Below are 18,080 nucleotides of genomic sequence, written 5' to 3' on the forward strand. Positions count from 1 at the left end.
TGTTGCCAATCAGAGCAAATATTCTAGTTTAAATGAAAATCAGTTCTTGACTCATGAAAGGGTTGGAGGGTTTTGGTTTTTGGTTTGGTGGTTGGTTGTTTTGGTTTTTTTTTCAACTCTCCTATCCAGTACAGGTAATTGAGGAGGTTTATTTAAAACATTTGATGGTTTTGCCTTAAGTTCTTTTTTAATGTGTCTTTGCGATCACTGAACACAGAAAACTGTGATTCTCCTGCCTTTACTAAGAACTGATATATAACTACTGTTTACATATAGATTTCTTTAAATAATAATTAACATTCATAATTCTTTCTGAAAATGCTTTACATACTGTTTCCTCTAAGAGCCAAGTTCTCAAGATGCTTATATTTCATTATCAAGTTTGGCAGCAGAGTATCAGTCTGACTTTAAATCCTTGAAACAAACCAAACCAAACCTGTATTTTCTTTCCATCCCTCAGTATCCAGCAGAACCACCAGAATGCTTTGTGGATTTTCCTGTTCAGTTTGCTGTTTCTTGGATGCCACAGGTAAACTTCTGTACTGCGCATCTTTTTTTCAACAACTGAGATACATTTGCAACACGTAGGTGGGAATGAGGGGTTGGGCTTAATTTTTTAACTCCAGCTTTTTTTCCCTGTGTGCATTTTGCTTTTATACATGCTTATGTAAATGTAGTAATACTGAACCCCTAATCCTTATGATAGTCTTTTAAATACTTTCCTTGCCATATAGATACACCTTGCATGTTGTACACTTTGCACTCATAGGGGCTGGTGCTTTCTTAAGCTGTTCTTATGGTTGAAATATCTTTAGGAATGATATTGGGAAAATACATGCACAAGAAACAGTTGCCTTAGAGAAAAGAAGCACCCTCTAAAGCTGACAAACATTAAAAAAAGGCAGTCTGCCAGTTTATTATCCTATCGAGTTTTCATAATGTAATAAAACTTTTTCAGTTACAATCAAAAGAACGACAGGAAAGTGCGTAATAGAATTTTGATTTCATATTTTAGCTGATATTGTTAATATAAAGAACCAAGAGCCATTGTCTATTTTTAGTCTCTCTTGCGTTATTTCATGTATCTTTTTTCCTTAATAGAGCATGTGTACTTGATGAAATGGATTTAAATGTGACCACTTAGATGTAAGTTAATTTGAATTATCTCTAGAAAATAGTTGATGTTTAATTTAATTTAATTCAGGAAAATAGATTTTTACATAAATGGTTGCACTTCATAACTAACTCTCGCAAGGATTTCTCCCCATCAATAAAGCCTGTCTTTATGGTGCTAAATTTACATAGGGAACACAGCTGAAAGGTTGGAGCAGAATGATTTTAAGACAGGCTGCAAGTTTTGACTGCAAAGCTCAAGGCTCTTTGTGTCACCTCAGATTCTCTCATATGAGAGCTTGAGGAAATAAAGCAAGAATGGACCATTTGTAAATTTAAAAGATACTTAGTGTCACATGTAATATTAGGTTTTGATTCCCTGGTATGGTTTGGAAGAATTGAAACAGGGATTGTTCTTCCCTTAAATGATGCCGGATTCCAATTACTACAGGCAGGATTTCAAGTATTGTTTCTAACCTCGAACTTAAAACATACTTTTAATAGTATGTTATAAATTTTACAGCCTTGCATTGTTGCCTCAAATTAACAACATTTCAAATATCCTTGATAGCCATTGCTTCTCTGTGTTTATTGTTAGTAATTTTAAAGCTACTAGCTGGACTTATGTTTTAATAAAGAGTTCTTGAAAAACATGATATGAAGCAGCCTTCTTTGACAAATTAAAGATGGGAGTGAATACATTAATAATGGCACTACAACCAAGTAAAAATCTAATGTTAAAAATATGGCATTCTAACACTTGAGATCGAAAAATCTTTTTACAGTTAGAATTACCTATGGACTTTTTGAAAACATGAATGATAGATATTTGTATGTAACTGAAGACCCTGTTTTGAAATCATGAGATACTAATTCTAGCTGCAGAGAGCCTGCTGCAATACGGAACCAAACACCGGCAACCTGGGCATTGTGCCGATGGAAATGTTTTGGTTGTACAGTCTTTTTCTGAAAATTGCCCTTATCTATGGGGGTGACATGAACCTAACACTGCTGGGGAAAAATGTGTGGAGTAATTGTGTAGATTATGTTTATTTTCAAAATGCATGGAATCATTGCAGTGAGCAGGCTTCGTGCCGTGGTAAAATAAGGGTTAAGCTTAGCCAATGCTGAAACACCAGTGGTAGCAAAATTTAGAAGGTCCTCCAGTGGTTGAAAATTTTGGTTCCTAAAAGGGAAAAAGAACACGCTATACATATTTGCTAGTAAAATAACATGAAGTTCTGATACTGATAGGTCTTAAGTTTTAATATTTGTTAGTTATCTTTAATGTAAAAACTGACTAGGCTTAACTAAAATCATGCAATTGCCCTATTAGAATATAAATTCCTATGAAAGGAAATATAAATAGATTTCAGGTAATAGATTTTTTTTTTTTTTTTTATTCCCCCCACCCCCCTGTGTGTGCTGTTGCCTGTTTCAGGTTCTTCTCACTGCTCATGGCCTTTAAACTCGAGGGGTTGTTGGGTGGCTGGGTTTTTTCCTTTTTTTTTTTTTTTCACCCCCCTCTGTATAATAATAGACATGGCTTTATGGCATCCATATTAAAAATGGGTAATTTTCCTTATGGTCCCTGTCTTCCTGCTGGGTTGATAATGTTTTGATGTATTTTTCTTTTGCTCTGATGAGAGGTCTGCTGCTGCTGCTCTGACATATTCATTTGGATGAATAATTATAACTTGCACAATGTCAAGCTGAAGATGGTAGGGTTTTGTGCGTCATGACAAGCCTAGTAGCCAGTGCAGGTGTCTCACAGCATGATCAGCAACAGCCAGTGTATTCTGGCTCAGAGGAGACATTTTAGAGTAGTAAGAAATCAGCACCAAGGGCAATGCTGCTGCTGCTGCTACTGTTATAAGTGCCAAATAAATGCAGAGTGCTTCTCAATGACAAGTGCAAGAACATCTCCTTATTTCAGTTATATTCTTTTTCTAAATAACCAAATAAATGTGCTGTCTCCATGTTTTAGCATACCCTGTAACCGCGGTTCTGCAATTTCAGTACATCTATATTCCGCTGCCCTCACCTCAGGGTATTGTTTCTATACTGTCCACTGCCCACCTGGTTGGCTACATGAAGGTCATGAGAGTGGAAATTAATGACTAATGAGGTCATGCAGCCAGCCAAGAATTGAAACAGTAATACAAGATTCACAAGGTATAGTGGTATGAATGAGATAATTTTTCAGTTATTTTGATGAAAACACAGTAAAATGCATCATAATTGTGCTTTTTCTTAGCAAGGGAGCTTCGCAGATACCAGCTTTATATGCATCTATAAATACAAAAAATGGAGATGGTTGACAAGGCACTTACAAAGATTTCAGAACGTTGGGTCTCAGTTTGATTTGTGCTAAGGAAGGAGAAAATTGTTAAACTACTGTTCGTGAGAAAGCAACGGTTTCTGAACAAATCTAAAGAAACATAAATTATTGAGGTGATACGATCCCTTTTCCAGCCAACAACCATTCGCTTTATTAAATTGTATTCTATCTATGAATTCATAAAGGGCAAACAAATGACAGCACCTATAGCTTAGGCTACTTTACCTTTTCCATTAGGAGGCTTTGCAGTTGTCATAAATTTGGATAAGCAAATTTTGTGTTAGGAAGAATTTTGGCAAAAAAATAATCTCAGAATAAAGATATTTTAATCTTTTTTAAAAAACAAATTTTAATAAGTTGTGCTGCATTTGCCTTCACAAGAATATTCTCACTACCATTTGATTAATGTTTAGTTTATCCAGGATTTGGAGCAGGTGTTTGAAATTTGGAAGAATAGACATATAGGCATAAAGCACTTCTTAAACGTTACTGAAATGCTTCCTGGATTTTATGGCAGGCACAGATTCAAGACTTCCTCTTAATTCTTCCCAGCCTCCATGGCAGAGTGACTTTTTTTCCCATTCCTTCCTGTTCCTTTAATCGAAGGAGACGGCGAGCAGACAATGGGAGTAAACTTGGGAAAGCGTTTGAATTGGAATAAGGTAAAAAGAGAAGGAAACAATTGGCACGAGGAGCTACTGGTGGTGAGATGGAGATGAGAGTGCAGAGGATAGAAATGGAAACAAAAATGTTGCAAAACTACATGAGACTCTTTCCTGGTCGAAAAGAAGGTATGTTCCCCTTGGAAACAGATTGGGCCAAAGTGCTTCATCTCCTACCAGTTGTTGGAATGAACAGAGGATATGTATAGTGTGATAGCACAGAGGTAATGTTTGGGTCAGAGTTTTCTAAAGCTGCTGGGGAATCATTAAAGTTAATGTGTCTGTTTTCCTGTAAAATGACCAACTTAACCCAGTCTCTTCAAACACCTGTTTTCAGAAGTTAAAAGCACGGAATGATGGCCCTTCAAATTAACATTAAATTGCTGTTCAGTCCAAAGGACTGTGTTGGTCTGCCTTGTATCAGTATGTATCAGATTTTTGTCTCATAGACCCTTGAATAACAAGGACTTTGAGGCTGAATATGCTTTGTTGAGAGAATCACAGAATCCCAGGTTAGAAGGGACCTCAGGGATCATCTAGTCCAACCCTTCTAGGAAGAGCACAGTCTAGAAAAGATGGCCCAGCACCCTGTCCTGACGACTCTTGAAGGTGTCCAACATGGCCGAGTCAACCACTTCCCTGAGGAGATTATTCCAATGGCTGACTGTCCTCACTGTGAAAAATTTTCCTCTCGTGTCCACCCGGAATCTCCCCAAGAGCAACTTGTGTCCATTCCCCCTTGTCCTCTCCATGTGACTCCTTGTAAAAAGGGAGTCTCCGTCTTCTTTGTAGCTACCCCTTAAGTACTGGTACATGGGGATGAGATCCCCTCTGAGCCTCCTTTTCTCAAGGCTGAACATACCCATTCTCCCAGCCTGTCCTCATATGGCAGGCTTCCCAGTCCTCTGATCATCTTGGTGGCCCTTCTCTGGACCCCTTCCAGCCTGTCCACATCCTTTTTTGTACAGCGGGGACCAGAACTGTACACAGTACTCCAGGTGTGGCCTGACAAGCGCTGAGTAGGGCGGGATAATGACTTCTTTCTCTCTGCTGGCAATGCCCTTTTTGATGCAACCCAGCATCCTGTTGGCCTTCTTGGCCGCAGCAGCGCACTGTTCACTCATGTTGAGCTTTCTGTCCACCGGGACCCCCAGGTCCCTTTCCACAGAGCTGCTCTCCAGCCAGGTGGATCCCAGCCTGTCCTGCACTCCCGGATTATGTTTTCCCAGGTGCATGACCTTACACTTGTCCTTGTTGAACTTCATAAGGTTCTTGCTGGCCCACTCTTCCAGCCTATCCAGATCTCCCTGCAGAGCAGCTCTCCCTTCTGGAGTGTCTACTTCCCCACTCAGCTTGGTGTCATGTGCAGACTTCATCAGGCTACACTTGATCCTGTTATCCAGATCACTTATAAAGATGTTGAATAACATTGGGCCCAATATCGATCCCTGGGGGACTCCACTTGTGACAGGTTGCCACTTGGAAAAGTAGCTATTTACCAGCGCCCTTTGGGTGCAGCCTGTCAGGCAGTTCCCCACCCACTGCACAGACCACTTGTCTAGGCCATAACACATTAATTTCTCCAGGAGGAGACTGTGGGGGACCGTATCAAGGGCCTTGGGGAAGTCCAGGTAGGCAATGTCCACCGCCCGCTCCATGTCAACCAGGCAAGTCACTTTGTCATAGAAGGCCACCAGGTTTGTCAAGCACAATCTGCCTTTAGTGAAGCCCTGTTGGCTTTTCCCAATCACGTGCTTTATTTGACTTGTGATGGCCCCCAGGAGGATTCGTTCCATAACTTTCCCAGGGATTGAAGTAAGGCTGATGGGCCTATAGTTACATGGATCCTCCGTCGAGCCTTTCTTGGAGACAGTTTTTGTGTTGTAGAAAAACTGTCTGTGCTGCAAGTCACTTGTAGTGCCTTTTCATGAGTTGTCACTAATTGTAGTATTTGTTTTTTACACTCATAACTTGAGAGTTGAAAAGTCTGGAGAAGCGTTGAGTGTTTAAAGCTATGGCTGTGGTCACGGGAGGTGACGCTCTAATAAAAACAGGCCTCTTAAAGCCAGATGAAGGGATCTCAGGCTGAGTATTCCAAACGAACAGTTTCTCAGTCTCTTATTTTTCCATATGAAAACTCAGAATGAGGCCATCTAATCTGGAAATGCCTTTTGATGGTAAACTCAGTAGCGTTTTTGAGCTGTTCAGCTGCTGTGGTGGGCATTACAGAGAGCTGATGGGAACGGGGCCATTAAATCATGCAGCACATCTCTGTCAAAAACTTACCCATCTTCCACTTTAAAGTAATGAGGTGTCCTGGGACTGTAAGGCTTCCTCAGGACCTCAGTGCTGTAATGGGGAGGAAGCTCCACCTGCTGATTTTGTTTTAATTCATACTTGCTGGGTTCTTCAGCCAGCCCTGGCTCTAGGTCTTCTGTACAGCTGCTGCCGTGGAGGTAAGAGTGGTTAATTATCACATCTCCTCTTACACTGCTTTGCTGGTCTAAACCAGTAAAGCTTTTTTGACCTTGTTTAATGGTGGACTCTTTGTTCCTTGTCTTGGAGAGTTCTTTGTCCCAGCGATGGTTGGTTTAGTTGAGAAGCTCTGGTCAGAATCACGCACAGTGTTGCAGCTTGGACCGTGCCTGCACTAGTGCCTTCTGTGCTGACTCTGATAACGCCCGGTCAGCCGAGGGATCAGGGAGCGTGGCTGCAGAGGGATCTCTTTCCAACCACTGCAGTGGATGTCAGCGATACTGGGGGTGCGGGAGGAAGTAGTAAAGCTAGGAAAGACTGTGATATCCACTTGTGCAGAAATCTGCATTAAGATTTTGTGACTATTACGGTGCTCATATTTCCTTTCCTCTGCTAGCTAGCTGTTACCGCACACATGGGCAGCTGATGTCAGCAGTTGGAAATAAAATGCAAGGTTTATATTCTACATTCAAAATGTCTTCATTTTGTTTTAAGTTATTGTGAAAGAGGAAACTGCCACAATGTTCTTTGTTCTCATAACGGATGTTTTGCCTGACGAGGATGGAAGCCAAACAGGTACAGAGGATGGAGTAACCAGTTCGGTTTTGGTAGTGGTTTTTAGAGTCAGGGCAGCCAGTGATGATACCCTGAATTACGAATGTTGTATTTTCTAAAGAGTATTTGACATATTTCATACAAATTCTAATGTGCTTTTACAAAGGTGACCAAGAAACAAGCAGTTTGTGCCATTTGATGTTAATAATGATTCTCGTGGTATAGTGTAGACAAAAAAAAAAGCATGGTAGCAGTCTTTCCTAAAAGCATTGGGCAATGGCCAAAAATTAGTTGGTTAATCAAATATAAAGGAATATTATAGTTTTCATGGCTTGCATGACAAGCATGTGATGTGTTTAAATAGCTATAGATGTGTTTTGTATATAGCAGGAGAGAACTGGCAACATCAATGAAGCATGCAAACAAGATCAAATGAACAGTGCATTAAAAAAAAAGATTTAACTACCTTTTTAAGGAACATCATTGAAAAATTACAATTAGTATTAAAATTAATTGGATTTTAAAACTTATCTGTGGGTTATAATCCCTTGATGTTTCATTTTTCTGGTGAAACCCTTTGAATTCCCAGAAGATAAAGATAAAAATGATTATTAGAGGATTTATCTGTATGTGATATAGAAAAATGTAAGAAATCAAAATGGAAAGCAACTGTTGCAAGTACCAGAAAATTATGCTATTAATTTAAGTGTCATCAGAGCACAAAAGATCACATTCCAGGACTGTGTGAAAATTATTAAAATACTGGAAATAATAGTACTTAAGATGAAGATATTATACTCTAAGATGTGGTTAAGTGACTGACACTATTATATCACTTCAGGTATTATAAAAGTAACAAAATGCTTTTAAAGATAATAAGCGTTACATTTTGAGATTGGCAGTATTCACACTTTTCTGCTTAAGTGCTTTCCTACTTTAATATAATTTAATAACAGCAGGACAAAATGTAGCATTTTATTTCTAAGCTACACCATTTCCTTTTAAAATACGTGTGCACAAAATATAAAAACTTATTACATATAAAAATCATATTTCTTCATCTAAGAATGTTCATATAATTGGCTTCTTTTTGTCCAGGTGAGGAAGGAAGAACATAATTACTAATGATTTTAAAGGAAACCTTTCCATATATATTTTGTGTTATTTATAGAAAAAGACCTCTTTAAGAACCAAACAGTTATTTTGCTTTTTCTTTTTGACCCCAAGAACTTGTTCCCAGGCCAAAAGATAGCCAAGATCTGGCCCTCGTTACATCTTCTTTGTTTTTCAAAATGTACTTTACCATCTCTCTACCTGAATTGAAGAAGTCTCGTCAGTTCTCTCCTGTCCTTCCTGCTTGTTACTCATGCATTTAATTGTTTGGTTGTGTTCTGAGTAGGTGATTTCAAAATATCCTTTGGTGCTCCCAAGTGATTCCTCTTTTTCTACTCTCGAGTTTCCCACTACAAACTGACCTGAGAAAACAAGTTATCTGGGAAGAGCCTGTTTCCGGGACACTCTCCGCTGCCTTTGCCTCGCTCTTTGACACCTTCGCTTCTCTCCTGGCCTCCCTTCATCTCTCCCCAGGAAGCTGCGTTCTGGTGGCTCCTTCTTCTCCTGCTCTCTTAGTGGCACTTCCCAGTCCCTCCACTGACTCCGTCTGATGCCAGGCTCAAACCCGCTATGGATGGGGTATTCCTCCAAACAGAGCTCATCTCTTTCCTCCCCCTTCATCCTTTCCCTCCTTTCCGTTCTCTGAATTAGTGTCTCATACCCTCTGGGCATCTGCGTTTGGCAAGGTGGTAACTTGGCTGCCTGCCCGCCCAGTGTTTCCTCTGCTTGAAGAAGTATTTCCCTGTAGAAACGGTTACTTCTTTTGTGCTCGCTGGCGATTTTCAAGAGACTTCTTTTGCATTGCTGTTCTGTATATTGTCCTGTATAATGAAAGATTTTTCTGATTCCATCTAATCCACTCTCAAATATTGAAATCCCTCGAGTGTAATCCCCTGGTTATTAGCCAGTTTCTCCTTCTCTTACCGTATTTACATGGCTCGAAAGCTAATGTTAAGGACCTGTTTTTATACTGCTTAGTTCTGAGATAATTATGACACTGTTATGCTATATTTCTTAGAGTCTTCAAAAAATAAATCTGCTCCTTTAGTTATGTATTTCTGTGTATTCTATTTGGTACCGCTGCCACGTTACTCAGCCGAACCAGAGACAAAATATCAGGATGTTAGAAGTTTAACAGTAGATAATGCTGATTTTTACTTTAATTTCACAGCAGTTCATTCCAGGTTACAATGCAAATTCGTAGTTGTTAGCAGTTTTCAAGAAAGTTTTCTGAAAAGGAGTGTAAACCACTCAAATCCAGGTATGAGGCACGTCTGTCACAACACGTTAGAACTACCAGGATTAGAGAACTTAATTTTACTCGGGATACAGCTGTTCTTTACTTGTGGTGTTTCAACTAACAAACTGTGAGGTTCAACGTTCTGTGCTACTGCGATACAACTGGGCACCTGCTAAATGTTAACACTTCTTAAATTACCCTACAGTTTGGGTTTTAAATATTCTATATATATGGCTGCAGGTGGAAGCTAATGAAATTTGTTTAAATTTCTTCTTTTCTTAGAACTCCTTAATAGACATTTATAATCAGTTCCTGGCAGCATTAGAATCGCTGAAAGAATTCTGGGATGCCATGGATGAAATCGATGGGAAGACCTGGGTGCTTGAGCCGGAACAACCCACGCGGAGTGCCACAGCAAGAAGAATTGCGATAGGTACGGAAAGATTTGAAGGAATACAGGGGTTTGAGAAGTAAAACTTGGGGTTGCTTGGCTTAGCTAATCTGATGGTGTTCGTTGGACTTGGGAAAATGAACAGCAGCACTCAAAACCAGCAAGGCATAACCCTCTTTCTTGATGTATTAAAAAAAATAACCTTCCACGGAATATTGAGCCTGCTTAGGAAATTAATTATAACGTTATGGTGTTACATAAAATGAAAGTTTCTGCAGGAAAATACCATCTATTTGTGAATTTTGAACGTGTAACTGTCAAAACCAGAGGACTTGCATGATAAGTCTAGAAAAATCAGTATTTGTAAAAAAACAGCTTAGGTGAAGCCCTTATCTCATTCACAAATTCCAGATTTTTTTTTAAACAGACTCTTGCTGTTGATCCTGTCCTGGAGGAGTGGAAGGAATATTAAGAGTGCGGTCAAAGGGGAGGGAAAGGATGGTGGAAAGGACAAAGAAATAAGAGAGGAGATTAGAAGCTAACAGCGTTAACCATCTGAAAAAGCACCTTAATTTTTATGCTGACGTCTGGCATTTTAAGGATATAGATAATACATCTATATTTATATATAGATATAAATATATAGGAGAAGGAGTCTTGTAATTGCAAAGGAGGAACTTGCCGCTTTCAGACGCTAGAAATATGGGGGGAAATGTTACCTTTGAATGAAGAGTTCTGATTTTCAGCTAAATGCCAGAAAACATCAATAGCATAGTGTAGAAATCTGAGAATGTACCATGGACCAGAGCAGGCCTGAAGTGTCCCCGAGAGCTGCGGAAAGGCTGCTTGCCTGCGGAGTGTGGAGGGAAAGGAGTGAGCGCTGAGGGCGCTCCTTCACTGGGGCGCCTCCTTCATGGTGGGGATCAGAAGTTCCGCAGCTGGCTCAAATGACATGGGTCGGCCAACACCGCCCTTTTGTGTGTGCGTGCGTGCGGTCAGGGTGGCTTTATCTTGGTTCTGCTGTGCTTTGGCACAGACCAATGAAAGGGGAAGAAAAGCCTCAAAAAGCACCTGGCTGGCGCTTGATCAGTGGAGGGCAGCACAAGCCTTTGAGCCCACTGGTGCCCATCACAGGCAACCCTCAGTTATGACTAAACCTTCTTTTCAGACATTCCAATTTCTTCAAGGAGGGTAAGCCTACCGTACCCATTAGTTACAAAAAAGGTTGGGTTTCACCTGCTTTTATTTGGAAGAGAATTTGCTGTGAGGTTTTTAACCTGGATCCGGAATATTTTTGAGCCGCCTACCCCTTAGGAATAGCAGACATCCTGAGGATGTTGGGCTCAAAAATAAAAGAAAAATATTTCTTAGGTCAAAAATCCACCGTTCTTTGCTCAGAGCAGGCGGATGCTGCAGAGGAGACTAACTTGTACTGCTCAATATTGTCTTTGTGCTTCTCTTTTTGACTGTAAAAGCTGATGAGGAATTAATAACAATTACTGCCTTTAAGATTTCACTAAGATTTCAAATGGATTGTGTCATCTGGCTTCAGTTTGATTATTCAGAATTAAGCCTAAGTGTTACGACTGGTCTGTAAGGAATGCAAGACTGGCAGCTTTATTTAATCAGTTGCTATTTTTAATTACAGTCCATTGAAATTTAAATATTGAATATATACTGGTATTTTGTACGATTTGTTTGGATACCTACCAACTTTTTTGTTATTTGTAGGAATGAAAACCAGCCAGAATTAATCCATTTAAAACTGCTTTTTAAAAAAAGGTTAATGTTTCCATTTTCAAATACTTGGCTGTGAAGAAAAGCTTCCCCGATGACTGAATTGCTTTCTTGTCGTAGGGAATAATGTCTCGGTGAATATAGAGGTAGACCCTCAGCATCCAAACATGCTCCCCGAGTGTTATTTTCTGGGAGCGGATCACGGTAAGGCAGCAGCCACGCACTGGTTGTTTCTCTTCTAGGATCTGATCTCTGGCAAGCAGATACGAGCTTATGCTATGTCAGGCCCCCAGGGTAAACTTTACTTAAGCAGGGCCAGGAATTAAGCCGAGTATGTGCGTAGGAGAGTTTTACACAGTAGATGCTGGGGTTTTTAACAGCCTAGATGCATAGCATGCTGGTTTGTTCTCTCAGTGACTTTTTTCCAGTGCTCTCCTAGCACACTTTAGAGGGAATCCTGCGTCCTATAAATGATTACCCAATCATGTTTGAATTTTAATAAAATCATATTTTTTAAATAAAATCATATTTTTTAAATAAAAATAAAATTTACTACGTATGTCCTCATAGTGTTTGGAAATGTTTAAGCCTTTTACTCTGTGCCCCACAGCTTTTTGCCAACTTTTTAAGGTAACTACGATCATATCTCCAACAGTATGAGATGTTTAATATTAGTGTAATTCCCAAACCTAAAAACAGCCATTGACTTACCTTAAATAATTAAAACCCCTGCCTTCCCCTTCAGCGCTGAAACATGCGAGGTTACACTGGGTGGGGGAGCCAAGGGGATCCTGCACATGATGTAATTATTTATGTACGTTGTTTGCAGTGGTTAACCCGTTGAGAATTAAGCTGAACAGCAATATGCACTTATGGTAAGCATCTTCAATAATAGAGGTTTGAAACCGAGATGGTATTTGCCCTTCCTCATGGTGACTTTCTTTCCTCCCTCTCTCCCACCTGCAGGGATCCAGAAATCAGTTTACTGCAAAACTTGAAAGACCTCTTAGAAATTGATTTTCCATCTCGTGCCATCTTAGAAAAAAGTGTAAGTTGCTTTGTGTTAATGATCAGTTGTTATTTCTCAATAAGTAAAATTTAAATGGTCACTTTATAACCGCCAGCAAAAATAAGAGACTTGGAAGAGAGGTAATTGGATTAATATATTGTCATAAGGACTTCTGAACTTCAAGCAACAATTGTCAGAGCTTGTTAACCTTTCATTAGAGGTGCGCACTTTCCTGTGGCCTTCACAGCAGTAAGGCGATTAATAACAGGCTTCGCTATTAAAAGGGAAAGAGGAAGTTCCAGAGTAGCTAATGAGATGTGGAAAATCCAAACATTCTGTTATGGATGTTGATGACTTAAGTTCTAATTAGGTAGAGCTGCTTAGAGGGGACCAGAGGCCATCCAAATACTGGTGCCTTTCAAACAAACTTGGAATTAATTTCTGACAATGCTCTAACGCTGGATTACTAGCTTTGCTTTCACTTGTGAAATTTTTAAATTAATATGTGACTGCAAGGTCTTGTGTCTAATGTCCAAATGTAATGACAAATCATTGTGTTTAAAAAAAAAAAAACCAAAACAGTGGGGCCCAAGAGGATGAAAGTGCTTGTCAAGCTAGATGTAATTCAGAGAGAAGATAAAATATAACATAGCAAAGTCATCCAGCTGGCAACTAATCTCACTCTTTATACCATAACAGCGTAAACATATATACTGAAGGCAAAAATATTCAGTAATTTTAAGTTACAAACCTGCAAAAGCAAAAACAAGTGGATGAATGTGGTTTCTGAGTTCCCAGCCTGGTTTCTTCCTCACCAGTTGTACCATAAGCTAACGCATGTTGTGGTTTAAGGACTTTGCTAAGGACTGTGGGATCTGCTATGCCTATCGCCTTGCTGGCGCTACTCCAGACCAAGTGTGCGATGATCCCCGCTGCGGACAACCTTTTCACCAGGCCTGCCTGTATGAGGTAAAGTCATTAATGGGGCAAACTTGCTCATGAACTCAGAGATTCTAGAAAATAAGCCGTGCCCGCTTAAATTTCAGAGGAGGCAAAATCCTTTAAGAAACGCTACAATGGTCACTGCGTTTCCCCTTGTCTTCTAACCCACAATCCAAAAATAAGCTCCCTGTGGGAGGGAACCTGCCTCACTTTGTGGTTACACCAACCCTGACCTGACACTCACCATGTCAGGTGTTGATCAAGTGAACCCTGTTGGCGAAAAAGCCCTGGTAACAGATCCTTCTTAAATTTGCTATGAAACAAATGTGAATTTGAATCCACTTATTTGTGTTGCAGTGGCTGCAAGGTCTTCCTTCTAGTAGACAGAGTTTTAATGTCATCTTTGGTGAATGTCCGTATTGTAACAAGGTAAGGAAATCTAATGAAAATGAGTGAGTGCACTAAAGAGCGTGGGGTAGCATAGGTAGAGTGAAAAACTCCAGTCAGCTGTAAAACAGAATTTGTGGCTGCTGCCTTCCCTTTACCCAATGGAATAAGGAGAGTAAAGCTTTAAATTGCCATGCATTTAATCCATCAGTTTCCAAATAAAAAGTTTCCAAAACGTGAAGGTTTTCTGAAACACAGTATAAGGATGGCTACACACCAGTTATCAATATACCAGTGTCAGAATAAATGATGCTGTAAGCAAAGGTCCAGTTTAAAAAAAAATACAAACCCAAATCCCAACATTTGTAACACAGCCCAGCCTTGTTCAAATAGTTTAGTGTTATGTGTAACTATCGAGTGCAGACTGGGACAGTTTAAGTGAACTTGCCCTTAAAAGATACGTATTGATGTGATTATTAAAAAAAAAAAATCTTTTCCAAGCCCCTGACACTGAAATCTTCAACGAAGAAACTTTGAGGAAAAACCTCCGTGACAGGAACAGGACTGCACTTACACTGAAGACACCGGAACAGTGACATCAAAGAAGATACAAGGAAAGTAGTATTAGTAGGAGAAGTACAAGTATAGCTATACTGTAGTGGTAGGTCTCGTCAGTGAATGCAAACATAAACGTAATAGATATAGACGGCCTAGTGCTGTCAGAACTGGGCTCTTGCACTGGTGCTGGGTGATCTGTAGGTAAGAGGTGATCAAGTTTCTTTTTGGATTCTGAGAATATCACTTGTGGGTTGAATGGTGGCAAGTGTCTGGCAGTCTCTTTCTGCAGGGGAAAAAAAAAGTTATAGTAAATGTAATATTGAATAAGTGAGATGTGAATGGGACAAACAAAGATGCCATCTAGGTATTCAAGTTATCCTACAGAAAGCAATACAATTCCTAGAAAGTCTTAACTCTGGAATGTGTGGATGTAGTTATACTGGATATTAAGTATATAACATTAGGTATGATTAAACACCTTCTAAAGGACATACTCTATATCTATTACTGAAATCAACAGCTGAAATTCTTCCATATCTTCAACGTGGTTCCAATAAATGTTAACAGATTAAGTCTTTACGTTATTCTTGCCAATAAAGTTTTAGCCTGGAAACCCTAGACGTTAGCCTGAAGTTTGATTTGCCATTTTAATTTGTGTAAGTTTTTGCATTTCCTAGTGAAGCTAAAGTTCCCCTCATTTATCATAGCTGGCGTAACTATGGCAGTAGCGTGGGTTCTGGTCTAGCTGGACAGTGGAGTGTTTGGGCCTTTTTAGGTCTCCAGAAGCAACGCTGTCCTTGGCTTATCTTCTTGATCTCCATCTCTGAAAAGAATTCCCAGAAACCACCATTCTGTCTCTCACGTTATCTGTGACTTGACTGTATTTTCCACTGTCCCTTAGAAGAATTTCCACCTTTGGTTTCCTTTCCATGATCCCCTTCACAATGTGTTATATCTTAGCAATACGTCCCACTTAATTTCAACCCTAGCAATCTAGTTTTCTTGGTGAAAATGCATAACCTAATTTGTATTTCTCTAGCAGGAATCTCCTGTCTTCCTGTTTTATTCTTCTTCTGAATTAGTGACAGACATGTCTGTTTCTTTTAGTGGAATATGGGCCCCCATTAATAGAAAGATATTATGTCCGCCATAAAGGCAGCTCGTATGCTTTTTTTCTTCTCTGCTTTTTCTTCTGTCCATATTATTTTCTAGATGTTGTGTCATCATTCTCTCTCTCCCAGCCTGTCAGCTGTCCTGTTCCTCACAAGCGCCCTACCCTTCTTGTCCTGCTCCTCTCAGTTGGCCGTTTCCCCGTCCAGCATAGAAGCATTCCCCGGGTTGATTTATACCTGAACTGGAAATGCTTTCCAGCAGACCCCCTTGTCCGTTCATTGTCCCAACTACATGATGTTCCTCTGAATGTACTTCCCCAAAAGATAAAGCAGGCAGAAAGAGAACATCCCCTCCACGGTCTGTATCCAGAACTGCATCATCTGTTAATGGCAAGAGGGCAGCCATCCCGCCAAAGTGTCTAAATTAGGGCGAGGTGCCTGCAGTTAACTACTTGCCTAACCCAAGTGTTTGGCATTGCTCTCTGGAGGACGCTTGACGGCCTCTCGCCACTTGAGTTCCTGTGTGAACCAGCATTTCTCTTCCCCACTTTGTGCCTGAAGAAATCACCTGAATTTTCATAATCTCAGTACTCTAAAATTTCCCATATTGCTTTCCTTTGCCAATCACCTAAATTATGTGAAAGGAATTAAGAGGAAGTCTGCAAAATGCAACTCAGACAATCCTGCCGTTTTTTTCTTTCCCAGTTTCTCATTTGAATATCTCAAATGTTATCTGATGTCCATTTTAACTCTCCCCTATTATGTGTAATACTCAGTGAATACCACAGAACTAGCCAGTGTTATTAATCATAACAGAACAGTGACTTTTCCTTTAGAAAGACTAAATGAAAGCACAAATATCTCTAAATACTAGACCAGCAATTAGTCCCATCGCTGGTAAAAATGTACTTTTCCTTCCTCCCACAAAAAGGAGGGAGACCCAAACCCCTTAGTAACTCGCCAGTGTTAAGACTGACATTGGAGTGAACAGGGGAAGTTACACCAGCTCTTTTCTTCCTGTGTCATGTTGGAAACTTAATGCGGCGCTCTTTCTGTATCTACTGCTTTCTTAGGACTGCAGTAGCTTTTATACAAAATATACAGGAGGGAGATTTGGGGGAGAGATTTGCCACCTTTTTTTGTTAATTCTTATTAAATTTTACATTTGAGGACTAGGAAGTAGCACTGAAATATCTTTGTAGCACAAAATTGTATTTGTTACTTTGAGTCGCTGTTGTGTCAGGACTCCAGAGGCTTTTCAGGATCTGTCTACCTTGCCATCAGCCAAAATTGCTATCATCTCCAGCAATCGTTCTGCTCACCACTTTACTGCCTGATGCTCTCAGGTACAGCTGTGCTTTTTCTGCTTGGCTCTCCCAGCTTGTACTGGAGTCTCCAGGCAGTGATCAGCAGACTGCTTGAAGCAAAGAAGTTTGGATTAATAATAAAGCTATCTTTAAAGTTTTATTTTTGTGCTTATTAGAAATTGTCCTCATTTAACAAGTTATTTTTCTATTCGAAAGAAAAACACAGGGTAGAATCTCTTTGTAGAAAAGGAGCACAGGGCGATTACTAAGATGTACTTTGTTCTGCATTATTTTTACTAAAACCTTGATGAGTTTTTTCCGTCAATTTTTTCAGGTACAGTTGAAGGGTAAAACTGAACACATTCATTCACCCCTTTTATGTGGTAATTACTGCTAATATTTGAGGTGAGTTATTTAACTACTACAATCCTCAGATTAAAAAACTCAGAATTTAAGAACTTCTAATTAAGAGTACTATGAGGTTTTCCACTACATGGAAAAGGAAACCACTGCAGTAAGTTTCTGCCAAGAAGACAACAGCGTCTGTGACGGCAGACAGTCAGTTCCCAACACTCTTACCTGCACGCTGGTGCAGTACTCAGTGCACCGCTTTACCACCAATTATAGAAAAACCGAAGTGGTGGTTTGCTAATAGTGTGACCAAGCAACTACACACAAACTTCTAGCGTTTGTGGCAAGCATCTAGTTTGTGTACATTTAGTCCAGGCTTTGTTTGTGGTTGGGGGGGGGGTTAAACTCTTATTTTTAGAAATGCTGAGCCTTCTTTTGCAGCGTGCTGTGACTGTTCTAAGGTAACACCAAAACCCTCACCTTTTGTGGGTGGTCAGGCTCCTGAATCGCAGTGTAAAATTTAACTGGCTTCTCTTCAGCCTGCAACTGTCGGCGTGTCACCCGAGGCTGGGGCCTGCTTAGGCAGTTACATTCTTCCTCTTTCACCTTGTTTTGCTTCTGTTGCACTGGTTTCAGTGAAGGCTTTGGTAAGTGAGCCTGTTGATGTACAGGCAGTAATTCTGTATGCTGAAAAGAATTCAGTAACAGTCAAAATTGTCACGGGTACTGCTCCGATACTTTTGTTCGGGTAAGGATAGTGCCCTGTTTGCGCTTCGTCCCTGGGCTG

At 40.0% G+C, this 18,080-nt stretch overlaps 2 protein-coding genes across 4 annotated transcripts in view; one reads left to right on the forward strand and one right to left on the reverse strand.

Moving 5' to 3' along the window:
- The window catches only part of FANCL (FA complementation group L), a 33,784-nt gene extending 18,643 nt beyond the window's left edge, over positions 1 to 15,141 (forward strand). For both annotated transcript variants that reach the window (XM_064446862.1, XM_064446863.1), the window contains 8 exons: positions 461 to 529; positions 9,782 to 9,932; positions 11,748 to 11,831; positions 12,457 to 12,502; positions 12,594 to 12,675; positions 13,489 to 13,605; positions 13,936 to 14,007; positions 14,467 to 15,141. In XM_064446862.1, coding sequence (XP_064302932.1) covers positions 461 to 529; positions 9,782 to 9,932; positions 11,748 to 11,831; positions 12,457 to 12,502; positions 12,594 to 12,675; positions 13,489 to 13,605; positions 13,936 to 14,007; positions 14,467 to 14,502 — 657 coding nt within the window. In that variant the 3' untranslated portion in view covers positions 14,503 to 15,141. The remainder of the gene's footprint in view (positions 1 to 460; positions 530 to 9,781; positions 9,933 to 11,747; positions 11,832 to 12,456; positions 12,503 to 12,593; positions 12,676 to 13,488; positions 13,606 to 13,935; positions 14,008 to 14,466) is intronic.
- The window catches only part of VRK2 (VRK serine/threonine kinase 2), a 46,255-nt gene continuing 42,322 nt past the window's right edge, over positions 14,148 to 18,080 (reverse strand). The window contains exons 13-15 of one of the 2 annotated variants that reach the window (XM_064446861.1): positions 17,774 to 17,980; positions 16,958 to 17,049; positions 14,670 to 14,806 (exon numbers count right to left, since the gene is read on the reverse strand). In XM_064446861.1, coding sequence (XP_064302931.1) covers positions 16,978 to 17,049; positions 17,774 to 17,980 — 279 coding nt within the window. In that variant the 3' untranslated portion in view covers positions 14,670 to 14,806; positions 16,958 to 16,977. Of the gene's footprint in view, positions 14,807 to 16,957; positions 17,050 to 17,773; positions 17,981 to 18,080 lie in introns of both variants that reach the window. The other variant, XM_064446860.1, reaches the window with a different exon arrangement.

Source organism: Phalacrocorax carbo, chromosome 3, assembly GCF_963921805.1.
Source record: "Phalacrocorax carbo chromosome 3, bPhaCar2.1, whole genome shotgun sequence".
NCBI lineage: Eukaryota > Metazoa > Chordata > Aves > Suliformes > Phalacrocoracidae > Phalacrocorax > Phalacrocorax carbo.